We start from the raw sequence: 19,079 nt of genomic DNA on the forward strand, positions 1-19,079 counted from the left end.
CCGCATGAATTATTTAAAGGTGCAGGAGCCATTTGCAGCCGGAGCGGAGCGAGCCCCAGCCGGGGGGGAGCGCCGGGGGGGGGGGGGCTGAAAGAGTGGCTGCCCCTCCCCGCCAGTGCAGGAGGGGGCGGCGGCTACAGGCTGTGATGGGGAGGGAAGGGGAAGCCCCCCCCCCCCGCCAGTGCGCCGTGGCGGACGTGCCTCTGAACCGGGGACCCCTCCCCTGCACCACGCTGCGCGTGCAAGGGAAGGGGGCCCCTCGCCCCCGTGGCGCACGTGCCTCGGAACGGGGATCCCCCCCCCTCCCCAGTGCGCCATGGCGCACGTGCACTAATGGGGACCCCCCCCATGCAGCATCCCACGTGCACTAGTGACGAGGTGCAGTGCACCATCCCCATCACCTGCATGGTAATGGGGACCCCCCAATGCACCGTCACACATGTGCATTAATGGGGACCCCCCATGTGCACTAATGGGGACCCCCCCATGCTCCACCATACATGTGCACTAGCGACGATGTGCAGTGCACCATCACGTGCATGGTAGTGGGGACCCACGAATGCACCATGACCCATGTGCACTAATGGGGCCCTGCGATGCACTATGATGCGTGTACACTGTAATGGGGACCCCCCAGTGCCTGTGTGGGTACCCTCCAATGCCGAGGGCACTATGCTCCATGCATCCTGTAATGGTGCCTCCCCCCAGCACACCAGGCACAGGGTAACAAGTGGATGCTGGGGGGGAGCTTCAATGGATTCAAAGCCCCCTGGACCCACACTCCCAGCTGCCCCCACAAAGCTTGGCAGGGGGAATGTTTTGCTGACTCTGAAGGGTACCACCATGCCCACCCCAGGGTTTTTCCATCTGGACTGGGATGGTGGGGGTCCCCTTTGGTATCCAGACCGGCAGCAAGTGTGGACAGTAGCTAGCACACCCTGCCACGAACTAATGCCCCTGGAATTCAGTAGGAGTTGCTCTTCCCACAGGGTTGCAGTCACCTCAGTCCCCCAGCGTGCTGGTAGGGGGCGCTGTGCCCATGAACATCCACCAGTGGGGTGGGGTGTCTTCACTTCCTGTCCCAAGCTGACATTGTTGCTAAGCTGTTGTTGCTAAGCTGTTAAGCAGTTGCTGTGCTCCACCCCAGAGACAGCTGCATTTCAGGCCTGGGGGAACGATCTTTGTACGACCTGCAGCTGGGCTCCATCTCAGAGTGGCTATAGACAGCTGCCTCAGCCTGCCCCAGAGGTGGCTGCATGTCAGTGACAGAGGACCTCCAGTGCAGCTAAGATGCGATGCAATCTGAGACTCTTCTCTCAAAGCCTGGGGCTGATCAGGGACCCACCTGGCTGATTAGCTGTGCCACAGAGTGGGAAGGAGGGGTCTGGATCAGCTGATCGGCTAGCGGGAACCCTCTGACCTACTGCGTGGGTACCATTGCTGCTTTGCTCCATGGGAAGGGCCACAACAGAGCTGGCTTCTGCCCATGGCAGATGCGGAGGGGGGGCAGAATACTTTGTCTGCCACACAAAAGTGGCTCCAGGCCTGTGAGAGAAATGAACAGGGGAGGGAGATCTGGACCCAGGCACCCCCAGCTGGGGCGGCAGTGGGGTGCAAGATGCTGCTGCTAGCCCCACCTAAGGGGGAGGTACAGCCCCTGCCTGCCCGGGTCACTCCTTCCCTCCCTGGCATGCTGAGCGTGACGCTCCCACAGCTGCCCCCCTGCAGGGTCTTCGTGGCCCAGACCCAGAGAGGCGGGGGCCAGGAATGTGGCTCCCCTGGGCAGCCTGATCCCGGGGGAAAGTCCTGGCCCGTTTACCTCTGCTGGGGTAAATTTACCCCTCTGAGTTTGCCCCACGGATCTGCTCATTAAGGGCGACTTGGCTCACTTAGCCTGGGAGCTGCATGCGAGCTGCCAAAGCCCCCATCCCTTCACAGACCTTCCCATCTGCAGAGCCTGCCAGCATGCAGCCCCCAGAGCCTGGCTAGCAGACCCTGGAGACGCGCGTTGCCCCTTCCTGTGCCCTCTGGCTGATCGATGGTGCGAGCGGGCCGAGGGTGACAGCTGGCACCAAGCACCTACCCGGGCCAACCCACATGGACTCTGAGCCATGGGAGGGTGAGGAAAGGCTGCCTCGCTGCTGGGGGCCCGGGCCAGCCTGGCATGGCCTCTCCCCACACCCTGCAGAGTCTGGTCCCCTCTTGGTCTGATGGGAAGAGCCAGGCTGGGGGGATTTTCAGCCCCACTCGCATCTGATCACAGGCAGAGGGAGATGGGCCAGGTGAGAGGCCCCTGGGGCACCAGGCCCCCAGCTGGGAAGGAGCCCAGCTTCGCACCACACTAGCCCCAGGGAACGGGCCAGGAAGGGGAGGCCACTGGGGCGTGTAGCAAATTTCCCCTTGCAAGGGGCCAGGGTGCCCTGGTGCTAACTCATCCTTCCCCTTCCCCCACCACAGTTCCTGCCCCGCTCTGACCCCAGACCAGGCCCCTCTTCTGGCCTAGACCCCGGATCCACTGCCAAGTGGGGCATGAAAATCTGACCTCCCCAGATAGCCCCCGCCCCCCAGGTCAGAGGCCTCCCCCTTATGGGCTCCCGGCCCCTCTGCTCTCACTAGGGGGAGCCCTGAGCCGGCCCAGCCGCACAAAAGGCCCAGCTGCTCCAGGGACGGTTATTAAAGCCGAGCAAATGGCTCTTTTGTGTTTTCAAAATGGTGCAAGTGACAGGAGAGGCCTGGGGGAGGGGTGCTGCCAGGCACCCCTGCCACAGCGTGGCCTGGGGGGGCGTGCTCAGGAGGCTGGTGTCTCCCCCCAGCTGGCTTCACTCCGGTTACCGGCCATGTGTGTAACCCGCCAGCTAACCCCCCTGGAGAGCAGCTCCCTGGCTGAATCCTGCATCTGCCTGCCCCGCAGCCAGCGCCACCGAACCCAAGGGTGCCCAGCCAGCGTGTGCTGAGCTGCGGGGCACTTCTCCTGGGCCAGGGCCTGGCTGACTCAGCCCCACAGCCCATGCTGCAGGGCAGAGCAGGCTGAGCTGCCAGTGCCCTGGGATCTGGTCCCAGTTTCAAATAGAACCTGCAGGGCCATGACTGCCAGGGGCTGCCCCCTGTAACTCAGGGGCTCTGGCCTGCCATGGGTCGGGGGAAGACAACTGGTGCAAGACACTGGAGCACCCCAGGCCTTTCCCACTCCCCTGCCTTTTGAAGTCAGCCGCCGGGAATACAGGAACAGCCCCGCCGACTGACCGGCCCCGGCACACACCCGGCTTCCCACAACTAGGAGCCATTAGGATGTGTCCAGCCCCATCTAGACCCCCGCATGGCTCTTGCTGGCCCCATCTCTGGTGCAAAGGGGCCCTGCCCACCCCCAGCTGCCCTCCTTCCCCCAGTTACAAATGCTGTCAGGGCAGCTGGGAGGAAACCCCCTACCACCCCCAGCCCAGGCCCTACCGAGCTCGCACCAGCTGGGTGAACCCTGGCTCCTGAGCCAGCTGGGTGCTACCCACAGCTCCCCAGCCTAGCAGGGGTGGAGGAAGCTGGACGAGACCCCTAGAGGGAGGGGGCAGAGCTGGATTCAGGGATGAGACAGGCACTTCAGGGCTGCTCCCTTGGCACATGAGAGGGTGAGGGCAGGCGAGTGCCCAACGATGCCACAAGCCTTTGCTGCATCCCAGAACTTACAGTATTTGGCTTCCTGGAGGCAGATGGAAATGGGCTTTGGCTCCCTGGGGCCTATTGCTCTCAGCGGCTTAAACAGCTGTCACGTTCCAATCCAGAGGTGGCTGCATTTCAGCCACGTTCCTATTGCAGCAGCCCAGGCATGTCAGTCACAGAGGTGCCCAGCCCAGCGTTGACAACTCCGAAGTGGCTTAACCTCACCCCAAGCCCTGGGTTCTAGGCCGGCTCCCCTCACTAAACCGGCTCAGGCTTTTCCCAGCGTTTGCACTGGTTTTGAGCCCGGCAGGGCAGGGCGAGGCGACTGATCTGTTAGGACCCAGAGGTGCAGCTGCACAGGACCCACTTGGGCCGGAGCTTGCAGAATTGGGAGCAAACGTTACTGCCCACGGACACAGGCTGCGCGCTCCTGGTGCTACGGGTGGAATCCCCGCCCCAGGAACAGAACTAGCAATAGGACAGAGATCCCCCGCCCAGCTGCTCCTGCTCTTGCAGGGGACACAGAGGCAGCTGATCATGCTGGGACCCAGCCACTCACCAGTTACTGGCTGCTTCTCCCTCATGGACTCTGCTCTGGCACAGCTCCTGCAGCACTTCCCACAGGGCAGGTGCTGCGTCATCGCCCCGCTGCCAGAGCCAGGCTGAGCAGCTGCGTAAGAGGGCCGGGTCAAGGACTGGGCCCTGCCATGGCTCTGGGCCAGGAGTCTCCCTGTCCCAGGTAGGCGGTGAGCTGGTAGGGAGCTGGCTGGAGCCTCTGCTGCCCTAGACGGGCTGCTTTGCTGCCAACGTACATGGCAGGGAGCCTCTGGGCACTCCCAAGTCCCAGGCCCTTGCTTGCTGCCCTGCAGGGACGAGCAGTGAACTCGGCCAATCTCTGCTCACGAACCACAGGCAGGCGGATGCCATGCCGACGAAGGACTGGGCCGTGCTCGACTCCTTCCGGGTGCAAAGCAGGAGGCAGCCGCCAAGCTGGGGCATGCAGGCCCCCGGCAGGGCACAAAGCCGAGGGGAGGGAAGCAGGCAGCCAGGCCCAGCAAGCAGCTGGCTTGGAAGCTGCTTGTGCCAGTTGGCAGCCCTGTAAATTCTGCTGTCCTCCCCACTCTGCCCCATGCAGACCTCCCGCCCCCCCACAAGCGGCCACGATTCAGTTTCATGTTTTAGACGGATGTTTTATTGGAAACTTTAAATAGACTCTGCAGACGACGCGGGTTCCAGCTCCGGCCCCGGGAGCCACGAGCCGATGGGGGATGCAGGGGGGAGAGGTGAGAAGGAGCCAGTCACGCTCACGAGTGCTCTTCGGCCAGCTTGTCGGCCTTCGCCACAGCCTCCTCGATGGGGCCCACCATGTAGAAAGCCTGCTCTGGCAGGTGGTCGTAGGCACCTGTGCGAGGGAGCAAGGGGCAGCTATGAGGAGGGGGCCCTGCATCCCTGGGATCCCCCCACAAGGGGCAGCCAACATCAGAGCCCCTCCACAGCTGGGTGATGTCCCAGCAGCTCGACAGGAATCTGTATTTGCCACACCCCCTTGCTCCAAGAGCTTCTGCCAGGCAGCCCAGTACTCCAGTGTCCCACCTGCAGATGTGGGGCTGGGAGCAGAGGGGAGTGTCTCCGTGGGCCACAGCGCCGCCCCCCCCGCAGCACCTCACCTTCCAGGATCTGCTGGAAGCCCTTGATGGTTTCCTTCAGCGGGACCAGTTTGCCCAAGTGGCCTGTGAAGACCTCGGCCACCTGGAAGGGCTGGGACAGGAACCGCTGGATCTTGCGGGCCCGGGCCACCGTCAGCTTGTCCTCCTCTGACAACTCGTCCATGCCCAGGATGGCAATGATGTCCTGAAGGGACTTGTAGTCCTGCAGGGGGAGAAGTGCTGCTGGCCATCACCAGGCCAACGCCGCGGCAGCTAGCAGGGGCTCCGGGAGGAATAAGCCTTTGGCAGGCAGGTCCCCTGGGCTGCAGCCCAGAGCTTCCCCTTCCCCCAGCGTATGCCTCCAGGGCGGCTGCTCCCAGACCAGCCTGTGGCCCTGAGCAGGGGCCCCTCAGAGCAGAGCCCCCGAGCACGCCCCACTTGTGCTCCTACCCCCATCCAGATGGACAAAGGGACCAGTCCCAGCTCCCATGGCAGGGAACCGGACCCCACGGCCCACTCATGTCCCAAACATTGGGCCTTTAGCCCCCCCCTCCTCTGCCTCGCACCTGCAGGATCTTCTGCACCCCGCGGGCCACGTCGTAGTGCTCCTGCCCCACGATGTTGGGGTCCATGATACGGGAGGTGGAGTCCAGAGGATCGACGGCAGGGTAGATGCCCAGCTCAGCAATGGCGCGAGACAGCACCGTCGTGGCATCCAAATGGGCAAACGTGGTGGCCGGGGCAGGGTCGGTCAAGTCATCGGCTGGCACGTAGATCGCCTAGGAAGGCAGGGAGATGGGTTGCCAGGGCCGAGCGCTGCCAGGGGGGCTGACTATGGGAAGCCTCTCGGCGACCCCACAGAGGCCTGTGTGCCCAAGGGGGCACTGGCCAGCCATTCCCCAGAGCACGGTTACCTGCACGGAGGTGATGGAGCCCTTGCGGGTGGTGGTGATCCTTTCCTGCATGGTACCCATGTCGGTGGCCAGGGTGGGTTGGTACCCCACCGCCGAGGGGATTCTACCAAGCAAGGCGGAGACCTGAAAGGAGCCGAGAGGGGTCAGGTGAAGGCGCAGAGACTCGGGCAGCCTTGCTGATGGGCAGGACCAAGTGAGGCCGTGCCACAGCCAGCCTCAGACAAGTCCCTCCCTCTCAAGGTCAAATCTGCCTGGGGTCTCCCCACAGTGTCTGCAGCTCTTCCCCTCCCTTGCATCCAGGCTAGTCTTAGCCCACCTGACTACCAGAGAGCCAGGGCCACTCTCCTGGAGGGAACCAAACCGGGGGTGGGGCCAGGAGAACACATGAGTGTGGACACTAAGCTCATTGGCCATGGACCTGCCAGTCAGGCTGAGCAGGTGACCTTGGCTCGGGTGCCCTTTGCAGCCCAGTACCTCAGAGCCGGCCTGCGTGAACCGGAAGATGTTGTCTATGAAGAGCAGCACGTCCTGACCCTCCTGGTCCCTGAAGTACTCAGCCACCGTCAGGCCGGTCAGAGCCACTCGGGCACGGGCGCCTGGGGGCTCGTTCATCTGCCCGTAAACCAGGGCGACCTGCGGCACAAAGCGAGTCAGCGTGTTAGCAGGTCCCACCCCGTGGTGAGGGGCAGCCAAGGACCACACATTCCCCCGGGGCGAACGCAAAGCTCTAGGCTTGGCCAGGGCACGCTGCACAGGTCCGGGACCTCGCCTTGTGTCTGGGCGAATCCAGCAGAGCAGCTTGGCCCTCAGAGGCGCCCCCTCACCTTGGAGGTGGTGTCTTTCAGGTTGATGACCCCAGACTCGATCATTTCATGGTATAAATCGTTCCCTTCGCGGGTTCGCTCCCCGACGCCAGCAAACACCGAGTAGCCGCCGTGGGCTTTGGCCACGTTGTTGATCAGCTCCATGATCAGGACAGTCTTGCCCACGCCGGCGCCTCCAAACAGACCTGGGCGAGGGGGAAGTGGGCGCAGCGGGTTAGCACAATCACACCCCGACCCAGCAGCTGCTTTGCCACGAGGCTCTCCCTGTCCCCCCTTTTCCTTCTCAGGAGATTGGCAGTTGCTTCAGCAAACTCAGAAGAACGAAAGTCATCAGGTCACTCATCACTGAAGGAACCAGGGCTGGAAAGGACACAGCATCTGCCCCGGTGACAATGCTTCGGGGTGGCTTCCTAAGCTCTCAAAGGGAGTCCAGCTCCATGAACCATGTGACGGCCCCCTCCCAGGGTCAATTCTCACACCTGGAAACCAGCCCCGTCCCACCTGACCCCTTTGATTGGCCACGCACCAATTTTGCCACCCTTGGCGTATGGTGCCAGCAGATCCACCACTTTGATGCCGGTGACCAGGATCTCTTGCTCTACGCTCATCTCCACAAATGGAGGGGCTTCGGCGTGGATAGCAGCAAACCTGCAATACAGAGACCCAGGATTACGTCCGCTCGACAGGCTGGGAGCCCTGGGAATGGAACAGCAACTGGAAGCACCAAGGGCCAGTGAGGTTTCTCTTTTCGAGGACAGCTCTTAACGGAGGCAGCCCTGTGCCTCCTCGCTGTGCTCCCTGCGTTCATGCAGTATCTAGAGCAAGGGGGCCCGCACCTGGTTGGATCCAAGGCGCTACAGAAACCTAAGGGCGAAAGCCACTGACTTTGGAAAAAACCCCTGAGGTTTGGCAGCAGCCAAACTGAACAAGGCCCCATATCACCATGGAGATGGTGCTGCAAACTCATGACCATTTAAATAGTGTGTCACAACCCCCCCCCGCCCCACATTCCTCCATGCAGCCCAAAGTGCTGTGCAGTCCAGCCCCTTTGTAGGGGCTTGTACCCTGGTATATCCACCCACAAGGCCAGGGAGAGTTTGCACTTACTGTTTGGTCGTTATGGGGCCTCTCTCGTCAATGGGCTCCCCAATCACATTCATGATTCTACCAAGGGTCTCGGGGCCTACAGGGATCCTGATTGGGGCACCGGAGTCCAGCACTTTCTGTCCTCTCACCAGGCCTTCGGTACCATCCATGGCAATGGTACGAACCGTGCTCTCACCTGCCGGGGCAGGGGAAAGGAGGGTGACATGGATGCTACATAAGGGCAATCACAGATAAGACAGCTGCTTAAAACCTGTCTTAACTGACTACTGCAAGCACCAAGGGGGGTGCGGGGTGGGGGGGGGGGTGTTTCTCCTAACTTGGTGGGGCTGCCTGGCTCGTGGTTAAGGCGCTAGGTCATTCAGACCCTGGTTGGACAGGTTTGTATGAGCTTGGCTTCTGGTGTGGGAGGCTGCCTCAGTCCCCACCTGGCAGGTGACATGCACAGGAGACCCTGGGAACTGCTTTCACTGTAGCCCTCCCGGGCAGCCCCAGACCAGCAGCCCCCTCCTCAGATCACAGAATTGGCTTCAGCACGCTCAGAAGAACGAAAGTCATCAGGCTAGATCATCAGTGGAGGGGGGAGGCCGGGCTGGTTGCAGACCCCTGAGGGACTCTGGTGCTTACCCAGATGCTGGGCCACTTCCAGCACCAGCCGGGTGTCTCTGCCCTGCACCTCCAGGGCGTTCAGGATCGGGGGCAGCCCCTCGTCAAACTGGACGTCCACCACGGCGCCGATGACGGCCACGATGCGGCCCGTGGCAACCCCAGCCTTGGCGGCGGGGGCCGTCTGCGCTGCATAGTCCCGTCCTGGAAAGGGGCGGAGGAGACACCAGTCAAGGTCAGACACGGGGGCAGGCAGCAACCTCCCCCGCCCCCCCCCCACACACACAGTGAGCAGCTTTGGGGGAAACAAGCGGCTAGGCAGAGGGGCCCGCCCCCCATAAGAAAGCCTTGTGGGCTCGGCCAGTCTGCAGCCTCCAGGGGGGACAAGGGGGGCTCGCAGGACAGGCCGCAGGGCCCAGTTCGCCTCTCCCAAAGGGGCGGGGGGAGGGGGGGGAAGAGAATCTCTCTCTAGGCCTTCCCCAACCAGGACCCCCCCACCTAGGATCCCCCCCCCCGCGGCTAGTTCCCCCCAATTGCTGCCAAAGCCCAGGTTCCCCCCCGGGATACTCTCCAGCCCAGCCCCCCCATTGCAACCAGTCTACCTCCCCCACAACCCCCACGCGGCCATTCCCCCCGGGTTCCCCCCCCAGCCCTGCCCCTCCCCCCCGGGTTCCCCCCCAGCCCTGCCCCTCCCCCCCGGGTTCCCCCCCCAGCCCAGCCCCTCCCCCCAGCCCTGCCCCCCCCCACGGCCAGTCCCCCGGGATACCCCCCCGCCGGGCTCCCCCCAGCCCCGCCCCCCAATACCCGCGTCCCCCCCCCCCCAAGGTGACCCCGGCCCGGCCCCGCCCCCACTCACGGGCCCCGGCGGCGGCCGCCCCGCGCAGCAGCAGGTCGCGCAGCGGCCCCGCGGGCCGGGCCGGGCCCCGCAGCAGGGAGCCGGCGGCAGCGGCCGAGCAGCGACCCACCAAGCCCAACATGGCGGCGCAGAGTGGGCCCGGCTGCCCGCCCGCCGAGACCAGCGCCGCGGGGGCGGGCCGCCAGGGCCGCACGTGACCCGGCCGGCGCGCGCGGTTGGACGGCGGGCCTGCCAGTCGGGCGGCGCCGCGCGCTCATTGGGCCACAAGCTCCGGCGCCTCCGCTCTGGCGCGCCGCTCTCATTGGGCGCCAGCCCCGTCACTCAGATAAAGCTCCCTCTTTCCCGTTGGCCCGCTCGAGGGAGGGCGGCTGACGCGGAAATTGGCGGTGATTGGCCGGCGGGGCTGGAAAAGGCGGGCTCAACGCTTAAGGGCACAGATATCCCCCCTCCTCCTCCCGGAAGGCGTGACCACGTGTCCTGCTCTGTCCTTGCTCCAGGGCTGGGCCTGGCAGCTGGTTTCTGCTCCAGGGGCTGGTCTAGGGAGGGGGTTAGCCTGAGCCCACAGGCCTTTCCCAGCCCCTGGGAGCCTCCAACCCAGCCAGGCCCTTGGCCTGGTCTTAAGCAGGATGGTCCCTTTTGGCCTGGCCTTGACCCCTGCCACTAGATGCCAAAACCACGCGGGCTGGTGGGCACTATGAAGCATGCAAAGTTCTTTTCCCTGCGGCTGTGCCCTCGGAGCGGGGGATCACCTGATCCACCCTGCCCTGCAAACCCGGCTCCTGCAGGGCTTGTGGGGTTGGCGCTGCCACGCCAAGCGTCAGGGTCCACGCTGCTGCGTTGCAAATCTGGACTTACGACTGCTGGGCCTGGGTTGTTCTGCCAGGCGGTTGTTTGGCCAGGCAAGCCCTTGGGACTGTGACTGGAGCTGCATCTGCACTGCAGAATGACAGCATGGGGAGGGGAAGTGATTTGTCCAAGGTCACACAACAAGGCTGTAGCGCTTCTAGAACAGAACCCAGGAGAAATGACTCTCAGCTCACCCAACACAGATCTGGGGAGACAACCCAGGCATCCTGGCTCCCATTCTCCCTCCTCTCACTGCCTCATTCCCTGCCAAATTAACAGGCTTGATGTATTCGTGCTTCCCTGGCTCTAAGTCATGCCACCATTTTGACTTTTTTTTTTAATTAATAAAAAGGGAATTTTTGTAACTGAAGCCTGGCTAGAAACCACAGTGGTTTGATCACTGTATCTGTGATATGCATGGCTCACAACACCGTGCTCTCCCCTTTCGGGTCCATACCGACTTCAATCTGTTCATCTTTATGGGTACGTCTACACTACATGGCTCCATCGACGGAGCCATGTAGATTTGTTTATTGGGCAAAGGGAAGTGAAGCGGCGATTTAAATAATCGCCGCTTCGTTTAAATTTACATGGCCGCTGCGCTGAATAACGGGGAATAACGGGGCTGCCGACAAAGGGCTTTGATGTCGGCAGGGGAGCGTCCAGACTAGCGCGCTGAGCGGACAAACAGCAGCGCAGCAGCCATGTAAATTTAAACGAAGCAGCGATTATTTAAATCGCCGCTTCATTTCCCTTTGCCTACAACCCTCATCTACATGGCTTCGTCGATGGAGCCATGTAGTCTAGACGCAGCCTAAGGGGCTACAGGACCTCAGTGCTCTTGCACGCCATTAGCCCATGCGTTTTTGATGCCCTGAGCTCCTGTGTTCACTAAAGTTTCCCTGCTGCTTTTTGCATTTTAGAGTATAATGGAGAAGTGAAGTTAACCCACAAGAAGCTCATTACCAAATTGGGGATCGTAATTCTTACCACCACCAACCCACATCAACTTTCAACAGGGTGGGCAGAATTTTATTTTATTAATATAATTTTAAGAGAGCACTTTATGCATTTTTCTTCATTTATTTATATAGTTGCGTGCAAAATTATGGCTTTTAAAGCCTGTTTACATTTTGTATCGATTTTATAGGGACTGTGGAGGTTGAGAATCAAAACATTCAAGTTTGGTAACTGTTAAAACACAAGAACAATTTGTTAAAAATTTGTTAAAACACAAATTGCCAACATCACATCAAAATATACAAAGTAGATCTCCCTAAATCTACTTGCCCACCGCTGCCAGGGGCCCAATGTGCCTCACAATTTTGGAAACATGGCTGGAGGCCGAGAAAGAGCCAGAGTTTGGCTTCCCTGGGCCAGCTTCACCCTCCCTCGTGCGGTGCTGTGTACCAGGGGCAAAGCAATTCTGCTTCAGTAGCATTCTGCTCATGCAGCGTTGCTCCTAAATCCAGGGATCTGTTAAAGCTTTGATGGCAGGCAAGTCTCGACTGCCCTGGAAGCGCCGGATTGTTTTCCCTTTGCTTGGCTAAGATTTTAGAACCCGGAGGTCTGATTTCAGTTTCTGCAGCTTCCCCTTAAATCAAAAGCTCATGTTCCACAAGCAGCATTCTTATGTTGCCGCTGTACATTTCAATCATCGATTGAATTTTGTTTGTTTGCTTGTGGACGTGTAGTGGAACCAACATTTACCAATAAAAAATCCAATTCTTCCAAGCCTGACTTTAGATGCAGATCAAGGGCTTTCCAGCAAACAAAACAACCATAAGATCCTTAACTCTGACCTCTGTGCATGAAATACAGACACTAGAGAAGCTCTGAACAAAAGCATTTCCTTGAAAGAATGGTTATTGGGGACGGATGAGCATATTATTAGTTTTTTCACGATCCTTCATTGTGCTAAAGGAGATCAAATTGGTCTTGGGCCTGGACTGGTAATTTTCATGGGAGTTTTTTTCAAGGTTGATAATTAAAAGATGTTATTTATTAAACTCCTCAGGCTACACAGTTTGATTTTCTTCGCCTGTCTATTGTTTAGCCTGCCCTGCAATTGGAAATGCAGCCACTTTGATAAATGGCCCAAAAGGTAAACTGATTTTACAGGCCCTTCTGTATTGTGTCCTCTATTGAAATGTTACTTTGTAATGTCTACGCCTCTTGTAACAACAACACATTAAGTGAATTTTGTCCTGAGTTTTCCTGGCCCCTTTCTACATCACTATCAATAGCTCCTGCTAAAGAGCAGACCTAAAATTAGAACCGCCGGGCAGCATGTAGAACTGCCCTGCGTTTCTGATGTCTTTTCCGCTCCAATAGTCCCAGGTATGCTCACTTCTCCACCACCCATCCTCACCACACACTTAGAGCAGAGATCAGAAAGGGCAGGCACAAGATGAAGGCAGCTGGCTGGAAAGTGAACCGTGACTTTTGTAGAGGTTTAGCACAATGCACGAAGGGGCTGAGCTATAGCACGCTGAAGTCAATGAAAATAACCCTCCTCCCATGAGGCCCCTCCTCCTCATCTATAGGGCAGTATTCCCTCAATTGGTTTCTACCTGTGTGCGGAATAAATTGTGTTCAATGCACTAAGGCATGTGCAGATGTGCACCACCAGGAGACACGCATGCAGGCAGCTGTATCAGCGGGGCAGCACCTGAATCTCTTCTGGGTGGCTGCCTAAGTGCTCAGCTTACAGGGAACACTGCTATAGAGCCCTGCAAACCCGTGGATATCTACTTTATATCTCGTGGTAAACAGTGTCTGAACCATAGCACACTGGAGTCAATGAGAAGTAACATCCAATAGGCCTCCCCTCTTCATATATAGAACCCCTCAAGTCCACGGAGATCCACAGGTCCCCGCAGCCGCTGACGCGGATATTCGTGGCTCATTTTTAGAGATACAAATGTTGTGTCTAGAACCTTTCAAATGTGTAGATCACTTTTGCAGGTGCAGTGCATGGATGTGGATACCAGTGTTGTATCTGTGCAGGGCTCTATCCATCTGGCACTTGCTAGTTTAACTGGTAAGATTAGCAGGAGCAATAGCCTCAACTGGCTAGAAGTTATTCCGCACTTTTTATTCTATTTTTAGTCTGTGACTACGTGGTGGCAGAGCTGTGGTTATGTAGCCCTAGGTCAGCAAACTGCTACATCTTTTTTATCTTCCTCCTCAAGTTTACAGTACGGCAGGTGGTTCTTTCAAGCTTTCCTTGCAAGCTGCAGGGAGGGAACCACAACAGAGGGGAATTATAAAGGACTTTGCATACGTCTGGAACCCGACCACAGTTCTTTTATGTCTGCCACCGCACAGAAAGAATTAAAGGGAGCGCACATTCATATGGATTCACACTCAAGCAGATCTGGACGAGGGAGGTGAACAGGTAACCCGTAAGTATCACCCTCACCCATACCAGATGATGCTTACTGGATAACGGTTAACCAGACTCCAGCCAGAGTAGTCACCTTCTGGGATCTCACTTAGTCAACTGGTTAAACGTTAGGGTAACCGTACATTTAACCAGTTAACCGATCTATCGGGATTTTACATCCCTAATCTGGACTGAAAACAGCAGTTAATAGAATCTAAAATCAACTCTTTCGGTTACCATTACATACAGGTATACACAGGTCCAAGCTGAACTGGCCCAAGAGGCAGCAGGCCCTTTTGGAAATGAGTAAAAATTATCTCGGCCTGTTGGTGCTTTGGGGATTTCCTGCAACCAGAGAAGTTTGCAGCGTGTAAAGAAACACCATTCGCCTCGGTTCACTTTGCACTCCTCGAGGAATGGCGCATCCCGGTGCTTGCAAACCACAAAACTGTCAGAGGAAAAGGGGCTACCACTCAAGTATTATTCTAATGTCTCCAGAGTCCTGTCCCTGTTTGACACACTGGGACTCCTAGTAAACTGATAAGCTACGTCTACACTGGCATGATTTTCCGGAAATGCTTAAAACGGAACAGTTTCCCATTATAAGTATTTCCGGAAAAAGAGCGTCTACATTGGCAGGACGCTTTTCCGGAAAAGCCCTTTTTCCGGAAAAGTGTCCGTGGCCAATGTAGACGTGCTTTTCCGGAAAAAAGCCCCGATCGCCATTTTCGCGATCGGGGCTTTTTTGCGGAAAAGACTACTGTGCTGTCTACACTGGCCCTTTTCCAGAACAGTTTTCTGGAAAAAGGACTTTTGCCCGAGCGGGAGCAGCATAGTTTTTCTGGAAAAGCAGCTGATTTCTTACAGTAGATCGTCTGTGCTTTTCCGGAAATTCAAGGGGCCAGTGTAGACAGCTCGCAGCTTATTCCGGAAAAGTGGCTGATTTTCCAGAATAAGTGGCCCAGTGTAGACACAGCCATACAGAGCAGTACTAAAACCAGTACACAGAGTTGAGTTCATTGGGGCAGTCTGCCCCTCCTCTCCCCAAGCCTCTGCTGTAATGCAGGACTGAACTGACTTGGACTTTTCAACTTAGAAAAGAAGAGACTAAGAAGGGATAGGATAGAGGTCTATAAAATCATGACTGGTGTGGAAAAAGTGAATAAGGAAAAGTTACTTACTTATTCCCACAATATAAGAACTAGGGGTCACCAAATGAAATGAAATGGACAGCAGGTTTAAAACAAACAAAAGGAAGTTTTTCTTCACTCAGCGCACAGTCAACCTGTGGAACTCCTTGCCAGAGGATGTGGTGAAGACCAGGACTTTAACAGGGTTCAAAAAAGAGCTAGATAGATTAATGGAGGTTAGGTCCATCAATGGCTATTAGCAGGGCTTGACAATTAAGGCAATCTACTTGCCCGTGGCAAGTAGATTTTAGCCTGGCGCGGTCTGCGCATGCGCAGCGTGTGCTTTTGCACGGCTGGCAAGCAGGGCTCGCTGCCACTTGGCGAGCCCTGGCTATTAGCCAGGATGGGGAGGAATGGTGTCCCTAGCCTGTTTGCCTGGAAATGGGTGACAGGGGAGGGATCACATGAGGACTACCTGTTGTGATCCCTCCCTCTGGGGTCGCTGGCATTGGGCACTGTGGGCAGACAGGACACTGAGCTAGATGGAGCTTTGGTTTGACCCAGTCTGGCCGCTCTTATGTATGTTCTCTAGCTGTAGCCATCAGGATCAACATCAGCTGTTACCATTATCTGGTAACGGGCAAAGCAACTTCCCTGTAGCTGTGTAGGCTGCTAGAGTAGCTGAGAACTGCTTTGTCCGAAGGGGCTGCAGCGATCCTTCAGGGGACAGCGCAGACCAGGCCCACGATCTCTCGAGGCAGCAATGCCCCGTGTTTGGGGCACTTCTCTCATAACACAACCTCGAGAGGTTGTTGAGGCCAGAAACCCCGCACCCATGGCAGGACCAAGCACTGTCTAGAACTCTAGATCATCCCTGACAGGTGTTTGTCTAACTTCCTCTTAAAAATCTCCAATGAGATTCCACCTGCCCCCCCAAGATAATTAATTCCAGTGCTTAACCTCCCTGACAGGAAGTTTTTCGTAGTGTCCAACCTAAACCTCCCTTGCCGTAATTTGAGGCTGTTGCTTCTTGTCCTATCCTCAGTGGTTTAGGAGAATTTTTCTCCTTGTAACAACCTTTTAGATACTTGAAAGCTATGCTGTTCCTCTCTGTCTTCTATTTCTGGGTACATCTACACAGCAGGGCTCAAGTCAAATTAAGCTATGCAACTTCAGCTATGTCAACTATGTAGTTTAAGTCGAAATAGCTTAATTCGGCTTTTGGCGTCGGCCACACAGCAGAAAGTCGAAAGGAGAACACTCTGCTTTCGATTTCCCTTACTTCTCATGAAAGGAGGGTTACCATGAGCTGGCGTAAGAAGTCCTCCAGTTCGACATTTCATAATAAAGATCGTAGGCTATGTCTACACTGGCGCGATCTTGCACCAGTAGTATGAAATGAGGCTAAGTGTGGAATATTGCCGAGCCTCATTTGCATATCTAATGAGCCGCCATTTTCATGGAAGAGGCTCTTGCGCCAGAAGGAGCGGTCTACACTGCCCCTTCTTGCACGAGAAAAACCCTCTTGCGCAATGCCTTATTCCTGGCACAAGAGCCTCTTCCACAAAAGTGGTGGCTTATTAGATATGCAAATGAGGCTCGGCAATATTCCACACTTAGCCTAATTTGCATACTTCTGGTGCAAGTTCACGCCAGTGTAGACACAGCTGTAGTGTAGACATAACCTTCCAGACTAAACAAACCCACTTTTTTCCATCTTCCTTCATAACCCAGGTTATCTCGACCTATAATCATTTTTGTTGCTCTGCTCCTGAATAGGTGTGCGCAGGCACTCAATGACTAGTCACCTTCTCAGAACCGGTAGCTATCTGACTTTCCCCCACATTTACCTTCTCTAGTTAGGCCAAATCTTTCCCATTTGTCTTTATTTAGTAGAAGGGTTTGGGCAATTGCTAGTAACCAGCACTGACTCTAATGAAGTGGGTCATTTGGTGCCTAAGCTAGATATAGGAGCTAGATTGCTACTATCCATATTACAATATTTAGGACCACTTTAAAAGGAAAGTTTGCTTAACTAGACAGCTGCATTGAGCAGAGGGCTACATTGCTTGAGACTCCAAGGGACAGTCACATATCTATGACACAACCTGAACCAGCAGGGTCATGGCTCAGTAATCAGCTGCATGAAGCCTGATTTATGGCCTGTGTGGAATAGGCCAGCGGGCTCCTCTTCTGTAGAAGGTGCCAGGTGAAGTTGTGACGACAGCATCAGGCAACATTCTTCAATGTACCTATTGTCAGGTAGCAGCAGCTGTCATCAGCCCTACACGCAGTTCTGTTAATGGTCTCTGGTATCCAGTGCAATCTTATGAGCAAAGCACAGACGACAGGAATGATGCAGAGGGCTGTTCCAGCCTACCCGTGAAGGGCACCAGCAACTCCTTGATAAAGGCATAGGCCTGGGACATTTCCTCCCAGAGCGAGGCTTGCTGACTCCTCTTCAGTGCCTTTTGACAACTCATTACCCCTCTCGCAGCTGATTGCATCAAGACTAAGGCCAGCACCAACTGGGTGTCAGGGCAACTGAGTGATTCATTGGTGTTCACCTTCTCCCTTCTGTGGCATGCTCTCTGTTAAAGGAGCACAGGTTTTTCTTTCCAGAGCAGTCAGCGACCCTTCCTAAGACTGATCCAGCCACATTGATTCATGCTCTTGTCCCAACCTGATTGGACTACTGCAACACACTTGATGTAGGGGGCCAAGATGAGTCTCTGGAAACTTTAACTGGTCCAGAACACAGCTACTTGAGTTCTAATACTCACTATACAGAGTGCATTGTGCCAGTGCTCTGGCAGCTGCACCAGCTTCTGCTAGGTTTGCAGGCACAATTCAATGTCCTGGTTATAACCTATAAAGCCCTAAATGGTTTGGGAGCTGGGAACTTGAAGGACCATCTCCTCCCATATGAACCTGCTGGGGGATTAAGATCAGCTGGGGAGGCCCTGCTCCATGTTCCTCCCCTTCTCAGCTTTTCTCCCAGGCTATGGAATTCCCTCTCTGGGGATAATCAGCAGGCACTGATACTGGCATTGGGGTCTTTCATTCTACTTTTTTATATATTGTGTCTTAAAATTTTAAGCCACCTCCAATATTTTAGAGAGGCAGGGTAAACATTTTAAAATAGGCAATGGGGAGGACACCTTTTGGCAACCCCCCCCCTCTTATGGGGTTGGATTAACCCTGCTGAGTTCTGTCAGTGCAGTAGCATCTTTACTGAAGGGTAACACTATAATTAAGTGTGAGACTGACCCTTTGCCACTGGGAGGAGTCTTGTTTTGAGAAGTAGGAAGCAGGAGCCTCCTACTGGCAATTGGAGAAACTGCTCTGAAGACAAGTTGCTTTTTTGGTTCCAAGGATGTGGACTTAGCAATACCACAAGTAGGGGTGCAAGGCATGCTGGAGCACCCCTAGGTTTTCTACCCTGCTTCCCTGTGCCCCACCACCAGATCCACTGTCCTTGTGTCCTGGCCTCCCCTGGGGGCCTGTTGCCAGCCATCCCTGCAGCTTGCCGGCCATAAGGTCCAGGCCACTGGCCCTGGATGCTGTCTTGCCATTCTGGGTCCTGCCACAAACCTGGACTCTGCAGCTGCTTCCAGCTATGGCTAGGTTGCCAGCTTTCCTGGACTGGACTGACCCCGTTAGCAGCAATGGCATCTGGTCCACAAACCTAGGTGTGACCCCAGCCTGGGGTGGTGAAGGGTGCCAAAAGGTCAGATGGGGGAGGTGACAGCTCAGCACCCTCACCCTAAAATAGTTCCAGAACCCCTGCACCACACTGTCCCCTAAGTCCCAAAGCTGGAGCAGGAGAAAGGCTAAATGCTTGCAGGGTTCAATCTCAGGAGACCAAGTTAGAGCCTATTGAATACGCAAGTGTGCATGGCAACAAGGCTAGGACAAGTATTACACGTGTGCTATAGCCTGCCCTAGGCCTGTCTGCATCAGTAGCAGCACAATCCAGCTATAACGGGGCAAAGCTTTGCGCTTGGGAGTTCAGAGGTAGATCATGACATGAAAAAAATTCACTCAGTATTTTGACAAAGCCCAAGAGCCATTTAAGGGAGCTAAAAAGTGCCAAAACGCAACAGCTCAAAGA

At 56.3% G+C, this 19,079-nt stretch overlaps 1 protein-coding gene and 2 non-coding genes across 3 annotated transcripts; all 3 read right to left on the reverse strand.

Moving 5' to 3' along the window:
• Nucleotides 1–4,820: 4,820 nt before the first annotated feature.
• ATP5F1B (ATP synthase F1 subunit beta) lies at nt 4,821–9,758 on the reverse strand. Its single transcript, XM_075901861.2, has 10 exons — nt 9,602–9,758; nt 8,767–8,949; nt 8,143–8,317; nt 7,562–7,683; nt 7,036–7,220; nt 6,686–6,844; nt 6,212–6,334; nt 5,864–6,076; nt 5,319–5,520; nt 4,821–5,053 (listed from the first exon to the last, which is right to left on the reverse strand). The coding sequence occupies exons 1-10, from the start codon at nt 9,720–9,722 to the stop codon at nt 4,956–4,958; spliced, it is 1,581 nt and encodes a 526-aa protein (XP_075757976.1). The 5' UTR covers nt 9,723–9,758; the 3' UTR covers nt 4,821–4,955.
• On the reverse strand, nt 7,314–7,387 carry LOC112547137 (small nucleolar RNA SNORD59). Its single transcript, XR_003090884.1, has one exon. It is a non-coding gene; the product is annotated as a small nucleolar RNA SNORD59 (small nucleolar RNA).
• Nucleotides 8,646–8,719, reverse strand: LOC112547138 (small nucleolar RNA SNORD59). Its single transcript, XR_003090885.1, has one exon. It is a non-coding gene; the product is annotated as a small nucleolar RNA SNORD59 (small nucleolar RNA).
• Nucleotides 9,759–19,079: the final 9,321 nt, after the last annotated feature.

The sequence above is a fragment of the Pelodiscus sinensis genome, chromosome 31 (assembly GCF_052426305.1).
Source record: "Pelodiscus sinensis isolate ZL-2025 chromosome 31, ASM5242630v1, whole genome shotgun sequence".
In the NCBI taxonomy this organism is placed as follows: domain Eukaryota; kingdom Metazoa; phylum Chordata; order Testudines; family Trionychidae; genus Pelodiscus; species Pelodiscus sinensis.

Excerpts from the sequence above, each read along its gene's own strand:
- ATP5F1B (XM_075901861.2), bottom strand. The coding sequence starts at position 9,722 with ATGTTGGGCTTGGTGGGTCGCTGCTCGGCCGCTGCCGCCGGCTCCCTG. Across the intron at positions 7,221-7,561 it reads CGCCAAGGGTGGCAAAATTG|GTCTGTTTGGAGGCGCCGGC; the intron begins GTGCGTGGCCAA and ends CCCCTCGCCCAG. Across the intron at positions 5,521-5,863 it reads GGGTGCAGAAGATCCTGCAG|GACTACAAGTCCCTTCAGGA; the intron begins GTGCGAGGCAGA and ends CTCCCCCTGCAG.